Here is a 24,329-nt window from a genome sequence, read left to right as displayed (position 1 = left end):
AGGTGTTTCTGGTGGTGTTTAATGTGGTGTGAAGGGCATCACCTCTGCCTCAGTGCTGCCCTGAATGAGTAAGGTTTTGGCTGCCCCTTTTTTTGACTAGAACAGAAAATTGGGTGTTCCTGAACATTAATTGCGATGAAATGCAACCTGTGATGGGAATTAAAATAGGCTGGAGTATTGGTGCACCTGTATTGATTGACCAGGCTTCATTCCATTCTTCTCACAATATTTTGTGTTCATTTGTCCATGTGAAATTTAGCTTTCACCGCTGCCATCCTCACAGGTCTCACTGGTTGTTGGTAACTTACTTATTTTCTATTTTGATGGTGAAAAGAACCAAATTTCTGGAGCCCAACCCTTTTTCTTCCCCCTTAGAATGTGTGTTTTATTCGGTGTGTGTGTCCTGGCATGAAGGGAGCCGGGGTTTGCGTTGATTCTGGTTTTTCTCTGAGGGAAATTTAAGTTTTCATGGTTACAACTGAGCTGTGAGCTACAACACTGGGTTAAAAAATAAAATAATGGAGCAATATTAGATGTGATTTGAATGGATTTGGAAAATGGGACATGAGTCTTAGCCCCACTTGAGCTTTTGCATGCTTGCTGTCCCTATTCTGAAAGAACTTTAATTGCCTGGAGGACTGCAGCTTGGGTAATAGAAGCATCTTGATGTTCTGTTTTCAAATTGCTTTTTGGAATTTAGAAGAACGGAGCTTGTGCTGCTTTTTATGCTGCTTTCAGTGCTGGCTTTAAGATGCTGTTTTGTGTGGTTTGTGTAGCCCTTTCTTGCAGAAAGTTTGGAAATAGATTGTTGTAGCAGGATATAAAAGAGTGGTGGGGTGAAGGAATAGGCTGAATGGTTCAAGGCTCAAAGCCTGGCCTTAACCCTTCACACTGGCTAAAGCAGTGTTTCTTTGGACATGTCTGAAGCTGGACTGACAGCATCCAACAACAGCCAAGCTTTACCCAAGCAGGGAGAAAGTGAGGTTTGACTTTTGGATGTTGCTGACACCTCACTGCAAGCTAAACCACTTGGGATAAAAGCCTGTTTGTTAGTGTAAAAAATCTGTAGTAAGAGAAGAGATGGGAAATGTACCAATAAGCAAGACCATGGTTGCCTGCAGATGAACAAGAGATGCAGGAAAGAAATGTATAATTACTGTTGCATTCATTGTTCAGGGTTGTTGCTTCAGAGAAGCCGCAGTTGAAGGTTCCAGTTTACTGGAATACCACTGCTGGTTCCCTTGCCCAGTGATGCAGATGTGTCCACATCCATGTTACTTCCACACTGAGTGAACAGGGAAGAGATTCATGGCAGCTGCTTGGGCAGATGTGTTGCCATTAAGCTAATGGATAGACAAAAGCAAACCTTGGACCACAACTTTGTCTTGCGTGAAGAGTTTGTCCTAGAAATCATAGCTGTTCTGTTGGAGGGTGACTTTTAGGCAACACCCTTTTCCCCCTCCCATTAAATGTATCTACTGCTACTGGCCAGACCTCTTGTTAGGGGTAAGGACTGATAAGGCTTAGCAAAAGCAGAGGAAAACTTAAACACTGATACAGTGCAAGAGGCTGAAGTTTGATGATCGGCCTGACTTATGTCTCCTGCACTGCTTGTGTCTTCATATTAATCTTAACTGTGAGCTGAAGGAACAGTAACAGGATAGACAAGCATGTACGTGCCTTTGCTCGGAAACTGAAGGGCAGCATTCCCATTGCTTCCTCAACTGGCTGACACAAAATTCCAACACAGTTCCAGTAAAAATGAAGAAGTTCAAGTATCCTTTATTCAAGGTTGAAAAATGTACCACACCACATTATTGCAAAAGGTCATAGGTACAAAACACTTTGCAGCTGGTGAGAAGGCAATAAAAAGTCAGGGTTGGTTTTAAATTTGTTACTATAAATTACTGTTACAGTACTCTGCAAATACAGAATTGCAAATTGCATTTTTGTTTCTTCTAAAATTGCCCACAGTACTAGAAATTCCTGAAGATAAGGCAGCTGTTTGTTTAAAAGAAGAGGTAGCTGGTGTCAAGGGATTTCCATTTCTCTTTCAATGCCCACATACTTAAGGGCATCAGCTTGGCTATATCTGAAATTAAAGAAAATAAAACCAAAAATAAAGCCCAGTAACAGAACATTTTCACTTTGTTCTGACACAACAGAGCAGCACCAGAGCCTGGAACACACTGAGCTTTCCCATAGTTTCTCACAAGCTGGGGCCTTTATTCCTTGTGTACATTTGCAGATGCAGAACAATGCTGACACTACTCCAGAAACTGCTTCTAGAGTAGTTTGACCAAGAGGCAACATCAAACTGCAATTCCACACTTGAATCTCACAACACTAAAGTTCTTTTTGGCTAGTGGAAAGCAACTGCATTTCTCAAGGTTGACCTACAGAGTTATCACCGGACAGCTTAGTTTTCTTCAAGGGAGATGATTTCAAAGGAAATTATGAGCACAGCCCTAGCTAGCACTTCTGTGTAATAACACAAGAATACTTCTCTCCATTTCTGAACGCCAACTGGGTACCGAGGAAGCCCAACCTGATGAAGTTTCATGTGCAGGTCTGTTTGTCACTAAACTTTTCTCTATTCAAGCTGCTGTTCTAAGTTTGCAAAGCTCTTAACCAGCTGCTTTCTCAAGTCACTATACTATCTATCTGTCTGTCTTATTAATATCTGGGGGGGCCTGGTTCTCTGCTGTTGAGACCTGATGCTGTAAGGAGGCAGGCACAGTAAGCAATGATGAGCAGGGCAGAAACACTGAAAGCTAATCCAGTCTGTGAGAGGAAGAAGTTACAAAATGCATCTACCAACCTGTAGTCAAAGAACAGTTCTTCACCAGTCTGAATGGCTCTTTTAGCAAATATTCCTATTCTGTGATCACCGTTAACCATCATAACTGTGTAAAAGAAATTGAAACTTACATTATGAAACTTATTAACACAATACTGCTAAAAATGCCTATTCTAAGTAGCCCACAACATTTCACACATTGCTAAAAGCAAGCAAATGTAAAACTTAACTTACCTTTTGCATAGCAGTTGGGATTTACTGAGTGGTTTGCAAATCTAATTTTGTTGCCCTTGCGTGTTGCATCAACCACAAAATCTAGGGAGGGAGGAAACATATGACATCTGCAAATTTGTGCTTAATATCTAGAGTGCTATGATCTTAGCAGCTGGAAAAGATAACTGCTCAGCTATCCACATGGGAGAGCTGGCACATCATCCAACAACAGCTTTATTGTTCTGCAAGACACACAATATGCCTGCTGCCCAACACTGTGCTTCCCATTTATCTCCTGGCACGGTGGCACTACCCGAGTTTCTCATTTGACACTTCTCTACTTTATTCCACAAGGACAAGCTCCACAAATATGCTAAGTCAACATTGACAATAAGCAGCCTTTTTGTCTCATTTCAAGTATCTCCTGTGATTTCACACTTGACACAGTGCAGTTGGTATTTGTCTCTTCAAGTGGCAGTAGCCACATGCCATGGATCTGTGTGTGGCTTTTTCCCTCCCAACACAAAATTACCAACATAATTTACTGCTAATTTAAGTCACAGTAAAATTATTTCAGACAATACCCAGCAAGCCTTTTAAATTCTTTAGCCTACTTAATGCTTGCACATAATTTTACTTCATTACATTCTAGTTCTACTCATCTTGTGTAACAGGCTCCATCACTACTACTTAGTGATGTAGTGATGTTTCCTAACATGTAGGAGAAAAAGAAAAGCACTAACTCTAAGTATTAGGAATCCACACACTGCTAGGAAAAGATGTGTAGAAGAAGAAAAAGAACTTCTCAGTGTTACCTGCTGCCTGCAAAAGAACAGGGCTGACCAAAATGGTGACTGCATATTTGCTCTATACTGTAAGGGATATGACTAGCACATACATACCATTATTCAAGTTAAACAGAAAGCTGCACATGTACTTGTCATATACTTTCCCTCTTCTGTCTGCCTCATCCTGAGAAATAATCTGAAAGAAATAGTACTTGTTAAAGAGGCCACCTCTTCTCTTTTGTAGCCGTAGCAGCTTAAGGTTGAAAACCCCAGACATTCCGAAAGGTTTTTACTCTCTGCAACTGCAAATATTCTTAAACATGAAGTACTGTTTTCAGCAAGCATTCTGCACTCACCAAGCAACCATGGCTTGCTCTTAACATGAATAAGCTCTTTCAGAGCAGAAGGAAAGCAAGAATTGCTTCTCATCTCAAAATCAAGACTGCAAACCCAATTTGGTAGTTTATTACTATAGCATGTAATTTAGTGAAAGTGCCTACTGAATTTTAGTACTATACTAAATGATTTTGCACAGAATTCCAGGCACGCCTGAATTGAAGTTACATCTAAGATAAAAATGACATTCCAGCCTCTCATTCTCACAAGAACCTATGTCCATTTTTTGTGACATTCCAATGTTGAACTCTAACAGCAGTAACTGTATATGGAGTAAACCACATCTCTCTATCTGCGGTACCAACTCAAGAGACAATGTCTTGGTCCCCAGCCAGCACCCAACCTCACCAATTAAACTCATACATAACCAGTGTTCTCCATCCTTACCTCACCACAGTATTCAGAGATGAATTCATTCTTCTGCACAGGATCTTTGATGAAAATCCCCCAGCCTGCCACATCGGAAGGTGCCAACAGCAAGTGCTGTGGGAGAGGAAAAAAAGAAACAAATTTAGACATGCCTGGTTTTTGTTTGGGCTTTTTGTTGTGGGTTTTGGTTTGGTTTGAAGTATGTCACTTAATGAAATATATGCTGGGACTTCAGGACAGAAAACAAACAAATTCTTCTCATTATCAAATGCACACTAACATTGCAGCTTGTGGATCAGAAACTGTATGTGAAAGAAAAGCCACATGAAGTACTTGAAAACCAGGAAAAAGTTTAACCTTTAAATGAGGGTGTTGTTACATACAAACATAGACTAAAGACTTCACACTAGAAACGTCTGCAGACAGGAGCCCACTACTGGTCAATTCAGTATTGGACTGAACTAGTTTGTGAGAAGATGTTCCAGCGGAGAAATAAACCTTGGTTTGTCACAGGCTTTTGAGATCTCTCTGGTAGCCTGTATACAAGTTTGTGCATTAGAATCAACAAGTGAAGAAAGAAATAGTATCTATGGCTGAGCTTAAATTCCTTATGCTGATTTAGAACAGCAGCCTATGTGCAAGCTGCAAGCAAAGCCTGAATGTGTAAGAGAAGATATTCTACTGCAGTGTTACACAGAAAACTGACTAATTGATACATGATGAAATGTACACAGAGCTTAATAGCAGCACATGATTAACATCGGTGACAGCTACCTCCCTTTTTTGTTTTTCTTTTCCTGTTAGACAGCATGAAGAAATGGAAGAAATCCCATTGTCTGGCATGAAAATATAAAACCACCTCAAAACCAAGGCAACAGGCACGTAGCTGTACAGTTCTGTACCTTTTTGGATCCTCTCTGAATGCTGCAGTTCTTGCAAGAAACATTTTTGCTGTCCCAGTGGTCGGCTGCTCCACATGTTAAACAGAGGTCAGGATCACATTCACGTACAGCTAGGTAACATGGACACTGCTTAGTGTTGCATTGTGCTTTACAACGACATCCAGGAAACCTGTTTTGGCCTAAAAAATAATATATGGAAAACAAAAAGGGCAAGTATGAAAAAATGACATTGTAAAATTAAGAGAGTGCAGACTGAACAGGTTGCCCAAAGAAGTGGTAAATGCCCCATCCCTGGCAGTGTTCAAGGCCAGGTTGGACAGAGCCTTGGGCAACATGGTCTAGTGTGAGGCATCCCTGCACATGGCAGGAGGTTGGAACTGGATGCTTTTAAGGTCCTTTCCAACCTCAACTATTCTATGATTGTAGCACATCAGAATATTAAAAGAAAACACCCAATAGCCAATGGTACAGGACATGCAAATTCTTTCCTTCCCTGATTTTACTTCAGTCTTCCTCAATTTTAAGTCCAAAGACTATTTCTGACTTCATGCAATGGCTTTGTGCAAACACAGTCCGTGGTACACACAGACTTATAGCACAGAGTTAGATGTTTGGGACAGTGAGAGAAGTTTATAGACAATTTGTAAATGCTTTACTTACATTCTGAGCTGCACTGACAAAACTTCTCACAGAAGTTTTGAGCAATTACACATGGGCATGAGCTATCACAAGGCTGACGTGGATGATCACATGGCTGATAGTTGTAAACATGATTCGATGACCCATCTGAATAAAAATAGCAACATTTTGTAAAGTTGAAAGGTGCAAACAAACAGCAGGCAGTTCCCTTTACTCTTTAAAGTAGAAATCCCCTTTTAGTCATTTAACTAAGAAAACCCCCAGAATTACCAAAAAAACCCCAAGCCTACAATGAGTGGTGTCAAAAACCCAAAAGCCACCAAACCAGAACTGTAACATTAGTTAGGTGTTTGTCACCATTAGCTGCCTGCTTCCTAGTGCACTTCATTCCACCCGTGACTCAGCTGCTTCAAGTACTGGAGCTGAACACTTTACTGTGGAAAACTGAAGAACAAAACTACAGTGGTATAATTTCCAGTGTTCTATAGTAACACTGATATTTCAGCAAAGTGAATTTGCTCAAATATCTGAAGTAATTTTTACTCTGGAGCAAAAGTTGACTTTCAAACAGATACACTGGTAAAACAATACCTGGTCATTATACCACTGTGGTTTCCCAAGTCAATTTTCCAATAGAGACAATGTTAAACATCTTACAGGCAAAGAGAGACTACCAGGGACAACTCTAGAGCTTTACCTGTAGAGCAGCTAGGAGAATTTGGTGCTATATAAGTTATATTTACTGTTAATATTCCTGAGCTAATGTTGGGTTTGCATGTATGCATAAGAATGCTCAAGTTGGCAACCAGCAACCGAAAAGCACACACAAACTGATCAATTATTGATGTTGCTAGAAGTCCCAACCTCTCACCACGATTTTTCAGATAACTATTTCTAAAATAAACTGTTTTGAAAACCCCCAAATTCTGCTTTTTACTGCAGCTCCTATTGTGAATACTTCAATGAGAAGTACAGACAGAAGTTCATACTGCAAAGACTAAATTCAGCCTCCTTCCCTTTTGATTGAATTCTACAGAGCTCTTCCAAGCAGTAACCCAAGCAGTACCTTTCGTCCCTACAATATCTGTTATTAGAGCTTACTCTTTTTACGCCCCCTATAATTCATAGCTCCCCATGGAACGTAGGTAATGGTGTAAAGTACCCAACCCCCCCCGAAAACACAAAACCAAAATGCAATAGTAGGATCTTAGAAGTTCAGGACATAAATTGAACGGAAAGATGCTAACCCTTTTTCAGCTGTATCTTTCTGCAATGAGCAGCCCACAACCTGCAAAAACACAAAACACAAGAAGGTTGACAGGAACTCCTCCTGCAATGGGCTGGGAAAGGTCAAGTCTTGCACCCCACTAGACTTAAAATGGGAAAGTTTCTGGTGACAGGAGCATCGGCTGACTGTGCACACGACACAAGTGGTTGCAGCAGATCCACCCTGTCCCAGTCTCTTGGAGCTGACTCAAAGCTCTGCAGGCTGCTCCCTCCCCCTCCCCACACCATTCCTCTAGTCTCAGGACTGTATAGATGAGCAGCCACCACCCAGCCCAGGCTAGAGAGATGCTTCAATTCAGATAGCCTTGAAGGAAAACCGGCAAAGAGGAGGCTGCTGGAGCTGCTTCTAGCAGGCAGAAACAGCAGCAAAGGAATGATAATGGAATCACAGATATGGAAGGATGTGTCTAAATAGGGGAATGAAGGTCTGTCAGCTGCTTGCTTCACAGGTCTAGGCCCCAGCACCACTCTGGTAGTCTCGTACAGATCACAGCCAGGGGTTATCCTTCATCTGCTGAGTGACAAGTATATGACTGCAGGAGATCACGTCTGTGGCACAGCCACACACAGTATTTCTTCTGGTTGGACACGCTTTTCCCCAGTTTGTTCTCACTGGTCATACAGTGCTAAGCCTTCTCCCTTCTACTTCAAACTCTATATGCCTTTCTCTCATATCCTTACAGTTTTCCTTCAGTGCCCTTGTCCTCTGTTAGCTTAGCCATGCTCTGCCTTTGCAAGAAGTGGTGGTGGTTTTTGTTGGGTTCCTCTCTCCCCAAGAATAACATGCTTTTGGTTATCACAACATAACTCACTATACTTTAGAGTTCTTGCAAGGTACAATTACCCCTTTTATTTTGTATCCGTTTCAGACTGCAAGTTCTTTGGGCAGGAAATGGTCTACTATTTCATGAATAGCCCTGTCAGACACAGCCGAGCAAAAACACCTGACTGGACCTTAGGTACCACAAAGAAAACCAAACTTAAAGAAGGAGAAATCAATGGGTTTAGATTTTCTTCAATTCTAGGCATTTTAGTTAGCACTTGAATCACAGTGAACAAACATAATCAATGATTATATTTCTTGGACTTTCTTAGTATATCCTATAGCAACATTAAGAGACTATGGGAGAATCCTCATTCCCTGGCCAAATAATACACAGCTAGCTGCACCTAGAAACCTCACTTTCTGTGCACATTTACTTCACAGTCCAAGATACTCATCAACACACATACTCAAAAACCCCCAGCACAGAATACTTAGAAAGCTATTCTGCCTTTCAGTGAATGCAACACTCTGAAAAAGTATCTCCTGCTATAAGTACTTAAATAGGATGTTATAGCTACTACTTTTTCCATAAAAATTTCTACTTGCCCCCCCCACCACCATACACAACAGCTTTAAGTAAACAAGATTCTCTATGCATTTGCCCTTTCAAAGCTTTACTGTTAGACTTAATGTTAAGTGCTTGACAGCCAACTTTCTTACAAGCCTTGGAAGGAACTCACACAAGTTAGAAACCCATAGAGGCAGACTTGTCCAAGTTACTGAGGTTGAGGGGAAGGAACAAACCCAAAGACTATCAGCATTACAGAGCACTGCAATAAGTAGATGATATTCCTACTAAGAGTGACTCACTCAAGAAAAAAAGGCTACCAACATATTTACGAGTCGATGACTCTTGCTAAGATGACAGTTCCCATATAATTGAAAGAAGTGGTGCAATTTTGACTTGAATTGCTCTAATGCACATCAAACTACTTTTCCTTTTTGTCTGACTGGTATTTGGAATATGTAGCTTAGACTGTACTTTTAGCAGTTCTTTCACAGAAGCTTGTCTATCAGTCCAAGATAATAAGGACCTACTAGCATACGAAACCCTTAAAAGCTTTCTATGGATAGACTTCTTAAAATACCATTTAATTAGAAATCAGTATGAATTTATTTTTTTCCTTGGTAAACACTGTCTTAATGCTTCAAACATAAAACGCCACTTGCTGACTACTGGCCACCTGAGACTTTTTTGTTTCCAAGGGAAAGTAGAGGCTGTATGGACACGATCATGTGAATATAACAAAGATTGCCACCATCAAAGCATTAACCCCAACAACTCATAATGTATAGAAAATCAAATATGACAGTCACAATGGCAAAGACGTCCTTTGTCATCCATTCCTTGGGTGACAGGGTCTAGGGTGAAGCATCCCTGCCCATGGCAGAGGGGATGGAATTAAATAATATTAAGGTCCTTTCCTACCCTAACTATTCTATGATTTTATCAGCTTAGCCACTTTTGTAAGAGATTGGTGTCGTAGCAGGAACAGAACATAGCAAGAAAGGAGCTGTAGACATACAGTGTGAGCATGAATTGGGAGGAATGACAGGAGACAACATGAAGCAAACTCCCAACACTGACCAATTCAACAGGAGATTTGATTAACACAAACAAATAGTACATCCAATGACTAGTAACTTTCAAAAACTGCCAGGAAGCACTTCAAGTTCCCCCCACTAGTGCACAAGCTGAAGCCTGAACAAGTACCATACTAAAAGTAGATTAATTTAGCTATCTACCCTGTAAGATACTATCACAGCCAGCAACAAAATGCAAGATCTGGTCTCACACACAAGGAAGCAAAGGAAAGGGAAAGACTCTCGTGACTTGAAGCTTCTTATAAAACAAGGCAGCAAATTGGAAACTCAGTGGCAGATCTCCAAGCAAGCAGGTGGGTTTGTACATCTGGTTTCTGACATCTGCAGGATAGCCAGCTTAGAAAACAAGTGTTTCCAGAAGCATTATGACAGAAGCTGTCAAAAATATTGTTCCTCTTTGCTAACAACCAGTGTTTTTAGGAGGCACTGCTATCAGCTAATCAGGCACTAGAAATGCATTCTTTGGAAGATGTAACACTAGCATTTCTTTCTCTGCACAGGGATACTCTGCTACCAGAAACAGCACTGAAAACTCAAAATACGTGCCAATTATGTCAATATACGCTAGTTAAGTCTGTGTAGTGTTTGATTTTCTGGCAGCACTCAAGACTTCTTTTCAGTCTCCCAAATCATCTTATCCAAAGCCTCCTCACCACTCTAAGACTCAGCTTTCCAACCAGGCGGCACATAGAATATCGGAGCCAATACCTCAACTGCACATGCTGCCCAATAACAGTGAGACTTTAAATACCTATAAAAGGGCACCCTGAACTCTCAAGGCAGAGCCATGTAACCTATTGAAACATGTGCAGTGAACAGCAGCCCAGCAGAAGGTGAAAGAAAAACAGAAAATGGGAGAAATCCTTTCAAATAAAGTTTACTAAATAAACTAAGAATAGGAGATGAGGGAGGGGAAGAAAACTAAAACAATCAAGAAGCAGCATTACATGGCCCTACAATCAACAACAGATCTGCTGATTAATTAAAGCAAATATGATTCAGCTTCCAGCAATGGAAGAGTAAAATACACATAAGAATGACTAGCACACTTTTTTGGTTCAGATTTTTCTATTGGCTTCTATGTCAAATACTTACTCCTCCAGCAAAGCAGAGTTTCTACAAACTGCCAGGTCTGATGCACAGGACATGCTCTGACATTTACTGGCTCTCCAAAAAACAACTATATAGAAAGTGTCTTTCATTAATTGGCCTTATTGTTACTATCTAACAAAATTGACACTGGAAGGAATTAAAAAATATCTTCCACTACCCAAGAGGGGTGTAGCCTTTCCAGCTAGTTGCTCAGTATGCCTACATGGGCACCAAGAGAGCATGGGAAGCAGTCTTATAAGAATATTTGCTATTAAATCAGTTACAAGAGGCCATTAAAAGCAGCTTTCTTGCTCTAAGAGTAAGTAAACTTAACTAAAAGAAACTTAAGAAACAGAGAAAGACTTCCAGATGGTTTTCCCAACTGCTAATTCTGTGTCACCTTTAGAGTGCTCAGATTACAGTAGTATGTAGATGGGCTAAATGGTTTTCCTTTTGTAAAAGATATAAGAATGAAGACAGCTGGATTGCCACAGATTCTGTGAAATCAGAGCTTATCTCCTTCCTTGAGGAGTTAAAAGAATCAAAAGACACTTCAAAACTAAACTGCTAGCATAAAAGTTTTTATATTGTTAATAATAAAACATTATCAAGAAATCCCATGTAATGGTATTTCTTTTACTTATTTCGGGGGAAAAAAAAAAAAAAGCCCAATCAACATACCCCCTAAAAGTCTCAAAACTCCTCCAAAACAATGTCAACCTCGTAACCATACAATCCATTTCAGCTTCAAAATACATTTGAGCCTTTTAGTTGCTCTTTTCAAATAGAGGTAGTGGCATCATTTTGATAGCAAGCTGTGCCAATCTAAAAGCAAACTAATACCCAAAGTTGCACTGTGGCTAACTCCGGATTTAAACAGCCAAGCCCACCAAATGCCCATAAACTTGAAAACTGTGCAAAGAGCATTAAATCAATAGCTTTTGCTGTGAACAGAATCTCTTCCAGATGCTCACTGAATCTTTTCCTAACTCGCATCAGCTGCCTCTGCTACAAAGCAGAAACATGCTACTCCACGTCAACAGTATCTCTGAGCCAGTAGCAGGGATTTCCCTAAGCCTGGAAATAATAAATATACTTAGGCAAGCTAAGAGATAAGAACTGGGAGAAGAACTGGAACAACAAACTTGGGGGAAAAAAGGGAAGTTAAAAGGGAGAAATAGGAAACTTTATGGGAAAAAAGTGTACTTACTGCTTGCAGAAAGAAACGTTCTTGCTAATTTTCAGTCAGCTTTTTATCTCCTATGATCTTATCCCCGGGAATAAAACTACTCAATGCAGAGTTGCATTTTTCAAACCTCAGGATTCTTAAAGGAAAAATGCCTTTCATTGACAGACAGCAGCTACCAAGTTCACAATTTCAACAGAAATTGTTCCAGATGGTCTTGTGGCTTTAGTAAAAGGCTTGGTTTTGTTGCAGCTTCACTTCAAATAACTTGTTAACCTGGTTCTTTAAAGTTCTAGTTGATTACAGAACTGGGGTGCTACAAAGGAATAGTATCCCTTAAAAGAAAAAGGCAATCCTACTAGTTTGCTAAAACATTTTTGCTTACTGACCATTTGAATCATAATGAAAGACACTTCACCATAAAAAAAACCCCATAAGCTTTAATTTAGAAAATACCATATAATCATTATTGAATCCCATTTAAACACTTCTAAAACTCAAGATTTATTGCAGCAAACAAAATTATACCACAATATCTTGAATGTTATAACAAGCTGTGTAAAGTATTTCTAATATAACCTAGTTTGAGTACTTGCAGCAATACACCTACAAGAATCTGGCTGTTAAAGAGGTTAAAAGAAGGGAGAGGGTAAGAGAAGTGGAAGGTTATACTTGCCAATGCAGTAAGACTTTCGTCTGAAACAGAAACACCACTTTGTTCTATTGCTGCAAATTTCAGTCTTAGAAGCAAAAGGTGAAGAGTTGCATGACTTTTTCCTCCAAAATACTTTCTGTTCTGATCCCCTGTATCTCAAATTTATTGTTATGCTAAGGTTATTTAGTAACAGATTTACCTGTGTTTCCTTTTCTTCTTTCTGGGAGGAGTATCAACATCTTCAGCAGGGACTGGAGCAATAATACTAGATTCCTTTACTCTAAACTCATACACCTAACAAGAGATACCATAATACATCCACGATAAATCTCTCACTAGTAGAAAGTTGCTCATTTTCTAAGTTAGTATGATTTTCTCCAACCAACAACTTACAGATTATATCCAGTCATAGTCTCTTTTCAATACATTTAAAGCTGATTGTCATTTAATAACAGACAGCCTAATTTAAGCTTCCTGTAAATTTAATTTTAAAACAGTTTTAAAACTAACTTATCTACTTCTGGCATGAATTCTGGATCATAGCATTCTTGGGAAAACCAAGAAAATTATTTAATTTTCTCTTTTAGTAATCAATGCTAGTATTTCTGTACTTCAATTTTAAAAGTAAGGTGCTAGCACCCTTAGTAAGTAGCTTCTTTTCTTACCTGCCTGCATGTTTTGGTCCCAATCAATCTGGCAATTGCACAGAAGTTGTCATAGTAGGTGCCAATAAGAACTCTAAACATTGAGGCTTCTGCACCACTCCATTCCACATTCTCTGGAGGCTCAATATTTGGCTTCATCTTTATTGGTGTTTGACACCTAGAATTTGCTTCTGTAATAAATAATTGAGACTATGGTTCAATGGAAGGCTATATTCCAAAAATTCTACATAGCCCTTAAAAACGTCTAATAATTAACTGTCTTTAAATATATCCCGGGTTTCTGTTGCTATTTCCTAATTAAGTGCCACAACAAAACAGCACTTTCCACATGCTTCTTCAAGAGGTTAAAAATTAGGTAACAGTAGCTACTGAAATTACACGATCTCACCTCTATACATAAATTGAGACAATCTGGAAATTTTCTTACAGGTTTTTATTTGATTAAACTCATGTTATTACTGTCTTTTGAGCCAGATCCATACATTCCAAATACATGGTTTCTAGGATCACTTGGCTCAACTTGTTTTGTAGTTGTCTCAAGCTAACTGAATAAAGAAGCCTTGACTAGCCTTACCAGAGGAACTAGATGTTTCATCTTTCTTTTCTTCTTCTTCTTTATCATTGTTTTCTCCTCCAGTTTCAGTTCCAGCTTCTCTATCACTATCTGTGTCTTTTGATTCCAACACATTTATTGTCGGCGTACTAGGTCTGCTGGTGTTGTTTGGAAGTCTTCCCCTTCGGCGGCCACCAGGGCGCTTCGGTGGTGTCTTTATGCGCTCAGCGGTCAAGGCAGCTGCAAACTCCTTTGCACCTTCCTAAACACAAAATGTTATCATTTTCAGGAGAAGAATTATCATGGAATCACAGAATGGTTTGGGTTGGAAAGGACCTTCAGATCGTTTAGTTCCAACCCCCCTGCCATGGGCAGGGATGCCTCACGCTAGACCATGTCACCCAAGGCTCTGTCCAACCTGGCCTAGAACACTGCCAGGGATGGGGCATTTACCACTTCTTTGGGCAACCTGTGCCAGCGCCTCAGCACCCTTACAGGGAAGAACTTCTTCCTTACATCTAACCAGCACTTCCCCTGTTTCACTTTAAACCCACAGCATACGTACTAGCATAGATTCAGCATGTCCTTACAGTAAGTGTAGCTTGCTAGCACTAGCACTTAGTGAATTCTAATATATGAAATTATCTTACCAGATGTTGATAACAGTGCGGTCCACAAGGTTTATTATCTAATGCTGTTTCTGTATTCTTTCGTTTATAAGTATTAGGAGTTGCATGGAATGCTGTTGAATCAAAACATCACATTTTTAAGTTTTAATATGAAAATACATTCAATATCTAACCTCAAACAGTATCAAAAATAGAATAAAAAGCATAAAAATAGAATAAAAATCGTAATAAATGGGAAAAAACCCTATAAAAAAACTCCATCTAGTGACATTTGACTTACCCCTTAAATACAGAGACAGCACATGGTTAATTTTGCTTATGCCTGTTTAACATCAGTGAAGACAATCATCACATTTGTTTCATGTATCAAGGAAGACTTGCTGTGCCTCCTTTCCCAACAAAAGAACAGACTTTACTTCCATTACCATGTTAAACAGAATTATTCAGGGCTTCCCCTATTAATGCATGATTATTTTTCATGATATTAATGCATGATCAGTAAGATTCAGGTGTGCAATTTCTATCTTGTCAAAAAATCCAACCCCACACACTCTGGAAAGGCAATAGACCCACTTTTCATTTCTGTTAGAGAGAAGGACACATAAGTGTTTTACTCTATTAGTGTCTCAGCATTCCAAATAAGTTGACAGGTGGTAAGAGTTCAGTTCCCATATCCCAGCTGCAGGGTAAAAATAAGTTAGCATTGCACAGGCACCGTGGATCAGAACAACCACAGTTACGCCTGCAACTTGCATGGAAGTGTCTGCTCATGTATCTGAGGGACTACAGAGCTCTGTATTAATTGCAGAACAGTGACTTGGAATAGAGCAGGACTGAGCATGAGCACCTTTGTAACAGGATAAGAGAGTTTCCTTCCCATTCCCTTTGCCAGAGCTCATCTCTACCAGCTCTCTCCCCATGAAATCTCTGCCTCCCAGCAGTATGTTTTCAGATACTGACTTTCCCAGTGCTGCTGGAAGTCTTGGTAACTCTCCTATATCATTTACTTAACTGAAGCCTGGAAAACCTGCAGCTAGACTCTCACCAGAACTCATATATCCACAGACCCAAATTTTACCAGGAGCTTTTTGAAATACTACCCTTAGTTTTCTGCAATTCTCTTTTTAACAAGAATTCCTCCATGCTCAAGGCATGCATTTATCTTTTTTTTCTAATATATATATTAAATATATGTATATAAATACACATATGTGTGTGTAAATAAATACTCCCCACCATGTGTTAAATAGTGGCATGCACAACTGCAAGGAACAAAAAGGCAGACTATCCTGAAGTTAATAAAATAAGAAAGACTACTCAGTGCAAGCTGCCTGTTGCCTAATGCTCCATAAGGACCTATAAAAGACACCCATCTGAAAACACATGATTCCCCAGCACTGTAAAAACACTTACACTACAGTTTCACCACAGTTGCAGTTAGGCAACTGTAACTCACAGTTTTTCAATACTCAATGAATAAAAAGTGCTAACGTTCAAACCGAAAGAAGAAATCCCTCCCGTTATACATATTAATCCATAAGGGCTGTTCCATACCAATATGACACACATCCTTCCCCTTCAATAAGCCACCACCATAGGCTTTCCTACGCAGCTATTTCTGGATTCTACATAAGGCTTCATTTGTAAATCCACTATGCTTTCAAGACTGAACTTCTCAAATGCAGTTCCTTCCCTTTTAAAGAAGGTGGGCAGAGCTCACATATGTTTTCCCAGGCAAAGTTTATAAAGCAAATCTTATTGCAGTGATCTGGTTTGCACATAGCTCCACAAGCACTTGTTGGCACCTGTGGGGAGGGTGACCAATGGTGGTGAGTACTTCATAAGAGAGCTTCTCTAAGGAAGCCACTCCCTCTTGGAACCATCGCTTCATGCTCTCCTCCCATAAGAAAAGGTATACTGGAAATCAAATCATAAATTCTATAATATTATGCCTGTATTAGTGACAGCACATGGGAACCTCAGGGAAGCAATGTATTCTTCCAAGGCTTTCTTAAAAAGGTATAAACAATATAAAAGTATCACTAATCAATATTGCATCACTTTCTCCAGAGAAATACATGATATTTATAAATCTGTTTTAATTTACCATATATGGACATATAGATATGTAAAAATTATTTGCAAGTATAGGAATATAATTTATGCATATTGTTGCTACTCTTTCTTCCCCCACATCCCAGCTTTTATGTGGTATGTCACTCCTCATGCATTTCAAAATGCTCATACATTTTGTAGGTAAAATATGCTAAATTGCTAAATAACAAAGAAAGCTTGCAATTTAATGCAAAGATATTCCACCTTTTTCCAGCTTTTAAGAAAAAATGAGATGATGGGAACCCCTCCACCCAAACGTGCAGGGGGAAAAAAACCCACATGTTTCAACACTGCATCTTTAAACCTGCACAATATAGCATTTCATTTGTTCAGGGCTTTACACTCTCTTCGACCACAAGGAAAATCATTTTGCAACAAGGTAAAAGAACAGGAAGAGATTTGCAAGCCATGATCCACATCAGACTGCTGCAATGTACAGAAATCAAAACTATTCTTTTCACATGTCACTTGCAGATGCAAACATTTGTCTCAGGAGTTCATTTGTGCTAGGTCCTAAAATGAGTGTTTTAAAAAAATTGTTTTCCTTTAGACAATGAAGAAATGTTTAGTTTGTAACACGGTGAAACAAATCGATGTTTGACTTTTTAAACCAGCAAGACCTCAAAAATACACTATATCTGACACTTACTATTAGAATCATATCTTGTATTCCACTATATCAAAAAAGAACAACATAGTCTAAGTGCTGACGGCTATAGTCAGAATCTACCTCACTGTTGTGAGGTATTTTCTGGGAGGCTTGTTACAACAAAAGGACCCAGAACAAGAATAAAACTCTTTGTACAGCTGCACTATGAATCTTGCAAATATTGGTAGGTTTTGTTGGGTTTGGTTGGTTGTGGTTTTGTTTGGTTTGTTTTTTTTTTTTTTAAAATCAAAGACTATTTTTCAGACTTTCCTAAATAACTAAACTTCATATTTCTTCAATAACTTCCTTAAGAAAGTCATTCTAAAACTGCTTCACTAAGCACGTTTTCTGTCTTCGAGATTTATTACCTGTCTCATTCCCAATGGGCTCAATTCTTATATTTTTCATAATGTGAAAGTACACAGGCAAGAGTTTAGCCTGAAATGTACATTTGCTTCACAGTCAAGCTATTTGGGAAATTCTCCCTACCTGATATTTTTCCTTCTTCTAAATTCTTTGTTAGTCCAGACATTTAGGCATAATTCCTTGCTGCCAGCAAATGAAGTCGGTACACAAGCTTTTTCAGTAATGTCATCACCTGCACATAAAGGGATTGCCAGGTTGTCAAGGGGACTTGACACGTTAAAAGTCTAATGATAACTTTTCCAATATTCAACCCAAATGCTCTAGAACAAAGATTGGAAACTCCATAAAATGAGGCTAATAACGAAAATGGAATCTAAGAGGGGGTAATTACAAAAATCAAACCTAGACCTAATAGAATTCCTGGGGTTTTTTTTAATTCTCTGCCTTCTCCAGAGAATTGCAACTTTCAAAGCACAAATCTGATCACTACAGCCCACCACCTTTCCAAAATAATTCATCAAAAAGAGCATCTGCAGAAGCCAGAACATCACCCTTTAGCTCTTGGTGACTGGATGAAGTAGAATATAGGAACAACTGATTAGGGTGCTAGTAGAAATGTTATAAACTTTTTAAAGAAGCTAAATTTTTAAGTTGTTGCAGAGATCCTGAAAACTGCTGATGCAGCCTTCCAATCACCAGAGCAGGCTTTTTTTGATGAATTACTTATTCCCACCAAAGCATCTGGTAGATTTGATCAACAGCCTTAAGATTTCACAGTAAGCAAAGAGGTCTTAAAACTGACACTTAGTTTATGACAGAAAGATCCGTAGCTCTAGACAGACACGCAGACAGACAGACACACAAAGACAGGAAACAATCCTCTTCCTTTGTTGTTACAAAAACAAAAAGCAGAAGGAAGCAATGAGTCCAAAGCAGTGACCAGGCATTGTAGTGGTGGGATTTGGGTATGTCTCCAGGGAATGGTGACTGAAGCATCGGTTTTCTACATTCAGTGCCCAGGCTGGAGGCTACATAGTGAATGTGTAAATCAAGCTTCAAGACATCTCTTTGCAATGATCAAGTATCAAATATATTTTTATCAATGACAATGCAAGTGCTGCATAATCTGTCATGAAGAGCATTATCATAACCAGTAGTTTCACGCTCTGACACAAAGATACACCTTGAATGCTTCCACAGGGGAAGTGTTAATTCTTCCTTCTTTCTGCTATGACCCTGAAAACCTGAAGAGATATCTTAAGGTTTAGGCCTTTTTAAGTACGAATCATGGTTTGAAATGAAGCCTTGGACACGTACCACCTTGGAAAGAATCCTGACTTGTTTAAGGGACTTATCAAGAAAGCACCAGCAACAAGAACTTAGGCAGTCTTTTAGCATAAACACTTTGTCTTCAACCTGAAGGTTATGAACACAGAACTGAAAGGATGCTGTTAGTGAGAGAACTGAGGTCCTTCAACAGATCATCAACATGACTCTGGACTTAGCCATTGGCTGAATCTGGCACTTAAGAACATACCAGAATGAACAACAAAAAAGAAGTCATCTCAGAGTTGGGGGTCTCGAAACTGTGGACTCAAATCTGTAGTACCAGGCTCCACAGAGTAGTAGGCATGAAAATGTGGTCTGTGGACACTTTCAGTTCTACTTCCAACAATCTGCAAAAATGACTATAAAAGGCAAATCTACATAAACTATGGAAGTAATCAAATATATGCGTATTTTAGAGGAGCCCATATCTTCACTGCAAGACTCATATAAGTTTATAAAACTAGTGAGAAAAATGGCCTAAACCCACCACTGCAGCAGTACCTGAAATCTTCCAGGGTGCTACTAGAAGTTTGTTCTCACTATGTCCAGACCATGCTTTCTTGTGGACTTAAAAGCAACATCTTTTTAAAGTAGTCAAACTAGACTGGCATTCAGTCACCCTGTCAGACTATTGAGAGTGTCAAGAACATCTGTCAAGCCAGATGAATGGATTTGCCAGAAGGCAGCATACAGCTTCACTTCCCTGTCCTACAGGCCAAGACTACACAGAGCACTTCCTGGAATGAATCATCCAGGCAACTTAAGGTACTTCTGAACAAAACCTACAGCTTCACAGAAGATGCTGTGGTGAAGCTGGCTGGCCAAGGCAGCAGCTATACCTCCAGAAACTTATTGTTCTTAAACATCATTCAGAAGTAAAAGCATCTTTCTTTGTATTTTCAAGTAAGGCCTGCCTTGCAAGGAGAAAGTGAAACTAACAAACCTAACCCCAAAATCCACAAATACTAAAGAAACTAGGAACAGGAAAAGCTTCCCTCCTCCCCACCAGCTGAGAACAATTCCGGTTCCTCCTCAAACTGAAAGGCAACTAAAGGATAGCAAAAACCAGCAGCACTGCGGACAGTCTTCAGTGTGAAATACAAATACAGGCAGATTGCGTGTGTACTAGATGAGGAGCTCCTAACAACACACAAAGATGTCCAAACAAACACGCATGCACACTCACAGTGGAACATGCAAATGAACAGTTCAGTCAAAAGAGAAAATTAACTTGGAATAGAGGGCATCACAGTATTCAACTACAAGTCAAACCACTTCATACTTAACTGTTAGATTCCCCTTTACATTTGACTCCATTCTCAGAGAAAGAATTGTCTCAAGTAGCACTTCAGAAGTTCTTTTATTCTTTATACTTCACAAATCTTAACCTCATTGCTAACCCTCTTGTTAAATCCTTCCCCCAGAAGAATGGGACAACACAAAAGTAATTCAATGGAAATGATATCATAATTTCTAAATTCAACTGTCTGAAACGATTCTTCTTCAAATCACCAGTACAAGTAAAGTGGCTAAAAAATAACCCGAGAGAATAAAACATAAAACTGTTCATGGCTATTCATTATCCCTGCTGGAAAATTAAACAAGTCTGATGAATAACCAGGTATTTTTATGGAGAAATTTATTCCATTCTCCATGCACAAACTGAGAAAATGGTAGAAAATAATGTAGTTTTCCTTGAGGACTATAAGAGAAGCAATGTTACAGGCTGGTCCAAGCCAGGAAGTCTATACAAATGGCTATATGCAAAAAGAGCAAGAAACCACCCCAAACAGCTGCTTTCAGTTTTTTGAGGTCTAGTCTTCACTGCAAAATTACATCCACATGAAAAAGTTGTTTTCATAAACTTTAGTGATATTGCTACAATTTTTCCCTTCTTTCCTTCCTTCTGAATTGCGTCTTATTGTACTTTTAAGTTTCCCAACCTGAAAAAATTAAGAGATATACAAGTGCACTGTAACTGTACTTACGGTGTAAGAAGCAATCGTATTTAAAACAGCGTCTACAGAAGAGGGTGTGAAAAGAGTGCAGGCTTTGCTCCCTCTGAACAGATTTAGCATTTGGTCCATCTATGTTTGGTGTGCATTCAGGAGGAAGAGCTCCAGGAAGCTGCTGCTCAGTAAGTTCTTTGTACCTTGAAAGAAAGAAATAGATGTTATTTATTCAGTATAATAAAAAAGAAGTCATTTTTGATTCCAGTGCCACTCTGCATTTTCAGTGGCAAATTAAAAGAAATTTAAGAAGTATGTCCCAGCTAGAAAGGTCAATCTGTCAGTGACATGTCAAGTTATTAATTCCACACTCATTAATACAAATACAAGATTTGTTAGGAAAGAACGCATTTACTTTCTGGGCCATCATCTCCTCATATATGTTACTCACTAACTCCAAAAAGATGACTTTTCTCTTTTTTTTAATAAAAGCTTTTATTTACCACTTCAAAAAAAAAATATAGATCATGAAACACACACACGCACCCACTTTTCAAAAGTTTGAAAGCAAGGCTAAGAAACACCTCTGTGTTGTCTGACTTGCTGGAAACAGCCAATTCCCTTCAAGTATCACTTGCAAAGTTACACAATGGCCACAGAACCTACTTGCAAGTGGGACCATTCCTAACCAACAAAGCTGTTAGCCGATTTTTAATGAAGTCCATTAAATATTGGTTAGTTTAATACAAATTGACCAATATTTAATGAAGTCAAGGAATCTTCGTTTCATAAAGCAGCACAGCAACATATCTTAAGAAATACTTTCTTACTTCTCTTTTAATTCTTCTGCTGTACCCTTGTCTGGAAACATTGAGGAAATGGCTTCAAATATCTTGTCAGAAGGAAATCTCCGAGGTGGGTGGCTTTCTTTCTCTGTTAAAGAAGCAAACAAATTTGGAAAACAGAAAGATTATATTTCTGCTCCTTTGCTACCTCTAGGAGGTGTTCAGAGAAAGGGGAACTTCACCAAAATCCTAATAAAAAAAAAAAAAAGAAGCAAAAGGTTTTTATTTCTAAATGACACATGAGTTAAACTGCATTAAGTGATCTTTCCTGATGAAAGAATTCTTCACTAGTAAAATTTGGAGAAACCATTATTTCACCAGCAGATGGAGATGGCAATTCAGAACTCTGCCTACTTTAGAATAACGATATGTCATTTTCTGAGGAGTACCAAAGCATTTCTTAGGTGGATACTCAACTCATTTTTGGTGCATTTGACTGTGTCAATATGCAGATAAACAAAAATTGGCAAAAGCACCTTTCATAGTATTCTCCGTACAACTCTTGAACTAAATGACAAAGGGAATGATGAAGAAAATGGTACTACTTTAGACCTGAAAATTATCAAGTAGAAGGTTTGAATAAATTTATCCAGTGATTAAAGAAAAGTGGTTTTTGGTTTTAATTTGTAAAGTCTGCAGACAGACATACCCATCCTGTTACCTTCCCGATCTTTTTGCTTGTCATCTCTTTCATCAGGATTGTCATCTCCATCATCATCATCTTCATCATCACTATATTGACCAAGTGCATTGACCAGCTCAACAAATATTTCATCATTGATAAATCCACATTCTGAAATTCAGCAAAATCGGGAGTGAACAGAAAAGCACAAGGTGTATATGAAGTATTTTTAATCCTCCCTACACTTGAATTCAATTACGGGAAATGCTGTAATTGATGAAAAACAATTCTTGGTTTTCCCCCTCTTCATTTCAGCGTATGAACTGAGAAGAGTTAAACATACTGAGTATTTTTCTTACATTGACAGCTGGGAAGGGGAGAAGGAAACGTTGAAATTTTTCTGTTCCTGACTCCCTGTACTTCAGTAGGCATAAAGAAATCTCTTTTTCTGTAAGGTAAAAGAATCACTTTCTAGCTAGACTGTTTCAGAGATGTTATGCCAGAACCCCAGTTCCAACACGGTTGGGTTAAGTCAGCCTGGAAACACATGCAAACAGTCTATGAAGCTATCCTTGGACAGCTAGGGAATTCCCAGAGATATTTTTGGTTGGTAGTTCCATTGCATTCACTTCCCCACTACACACCCCACTGGCAAGGTGATAAAGACAGTTATATACAAAAAATTCAAGAGAAAACTGAAAGATATAATGCTGCATGTCTGCTTATTAGCTTATATTCTCCTGTGAAATTCAGAGGGCAGCAGAGATAAACAACAAGGCATTTCTGCAGAGGAAAATCATGGTTAGTGTTGACAGACTGCTGTTATTTCCAAAAGAATAACTGGGAACTGTGTGGGAAATGTACTGCTTATCACCATCCTTTTGAACCTGGGCTGGGGTTGGATGTCAAACTATACCTTGAAGGGAACTAATAGTTTTATTCCTATGTAGACAATGAAAACAAGCAGGTACTTAATTCGGAGGTTTTAAACAGAACTCTTAATATACATGCACAGGTTTGTATAAATTTCTCTCCCAAAAGTGCAATTACAGAGCTAATTTACAATTCTGACTCCTACATGGGAATGCCTTTGGATTAGATACCCACAGCATTTACATTTAATGACAGTCACACAAGAATAGCAGTTATTGGGAGACTAAGAAAAAAGTCTTTCTACTTTCTACATATCATTTTGAAGGACCCATAACAACAGTAATTGCCATCATTAACATGGGACTCAAAGGCAGTGAAATAATATCAATCTTAAAACTAGACTCAATAATAAATCAATAATAGAAGACATTTACTAGTCATGTCACCATTTTGACATAACCAGTTCTCTGACAGGGATGTCAGCAATCAGTAAATCTGTAAAAATATCCAAAGGCAAAACCTCATGAAACATTTCATGTTCCTCATGAAATATAAAGGCACCAGCTATCCTGAGGACATTAACAAGACTGCTATAGAGCTGAGTAGCATTTATTATTGAACCTCAGGCTTAACCCTTCATGAGTGGCACACCATATACTCAAAACTGTAGTTCTCTTTCTCAGTTTCTACAGCATTAATAGGAATATAATCAATTTTAAGAAAGAATACCCCATTTGGGGGGGGAAGTGGTGGGCACTGTTTCTGTGAAGGGGGAAACAGTAGTCAGAGAAACCTTTACAACTGTAAAGTTCAGGTTTGTACAAGCTAGTTCTGAGCAGGCACATAGAGCAAGTGAAAGGTTGCTACTTCACTGAAACTTCAGCAAACTAACAGGCAGATAAAATCAAATATAGCCCAGCTCCCCCACAGAACAAGAGGTAAGCACCACCTAGGAATATATATGTGTGTGTATATA

At 38.9% G+C, this 24,329-nt stretch overlaps 1 protein-coding gene across 1 annotated transcript; it reads right to left on the bottom strand.

Annotated features, from left to right (window-relative positions):
- Positions 1–1,750: 1,750 nt before the first annotated feature.
- EZH2 (enhancer of zeste 2 polycomb repressive complex 2 subunit) lies at positions 1,751–22,658 on the bottom strand (the record flags this gene model as incomplete). The annotated part of the gene is made up of 15 exons (XM_010010734.1): positions 1,751–2,092; positions 2,822–2,906; positions 3,035–3,115; positions 3,916–3,997; positions 4,585–4,680; positions 5,469–5,647; positions 6,129–6,254; positions 7,355–7,395; positions 12,958–13,052; positions 13,424–13,593; positions 13,998–14,238; positions 14,627–14,718; positions 21,053–21,216; positions 21,844–21,946; positions 22,508–22,658. Coding segments are annotated over 15 exons (1,767 nt in total), but the record flags the coding sequence as incomplete, so codon positions are not given.
- Positions 22,659–24,329: the final 1,671 nt, after the last annotated feature.

Source organism: Nestor notabilis, unplaced genomic scaffold (genome assembly GCF_000696875.1).
Source record: "Nestor notabilis isolate BGI_N333 unplaced genomic scaffold, ASM69687v1 scaffold8233, whole genome shotgun sequence".
Classification (NCBI taxonomy): Eukaryota; Metazoa; Chordata; class Aves; order Psittaciformes; family Psittacidae; genus Nestor; species Nestor notabilis.
The sequence above is the reverse complement of the archived record's forward strand: the minus strand, read 5'-3'. Positions and strand labels throughout refer to the sequence as shown.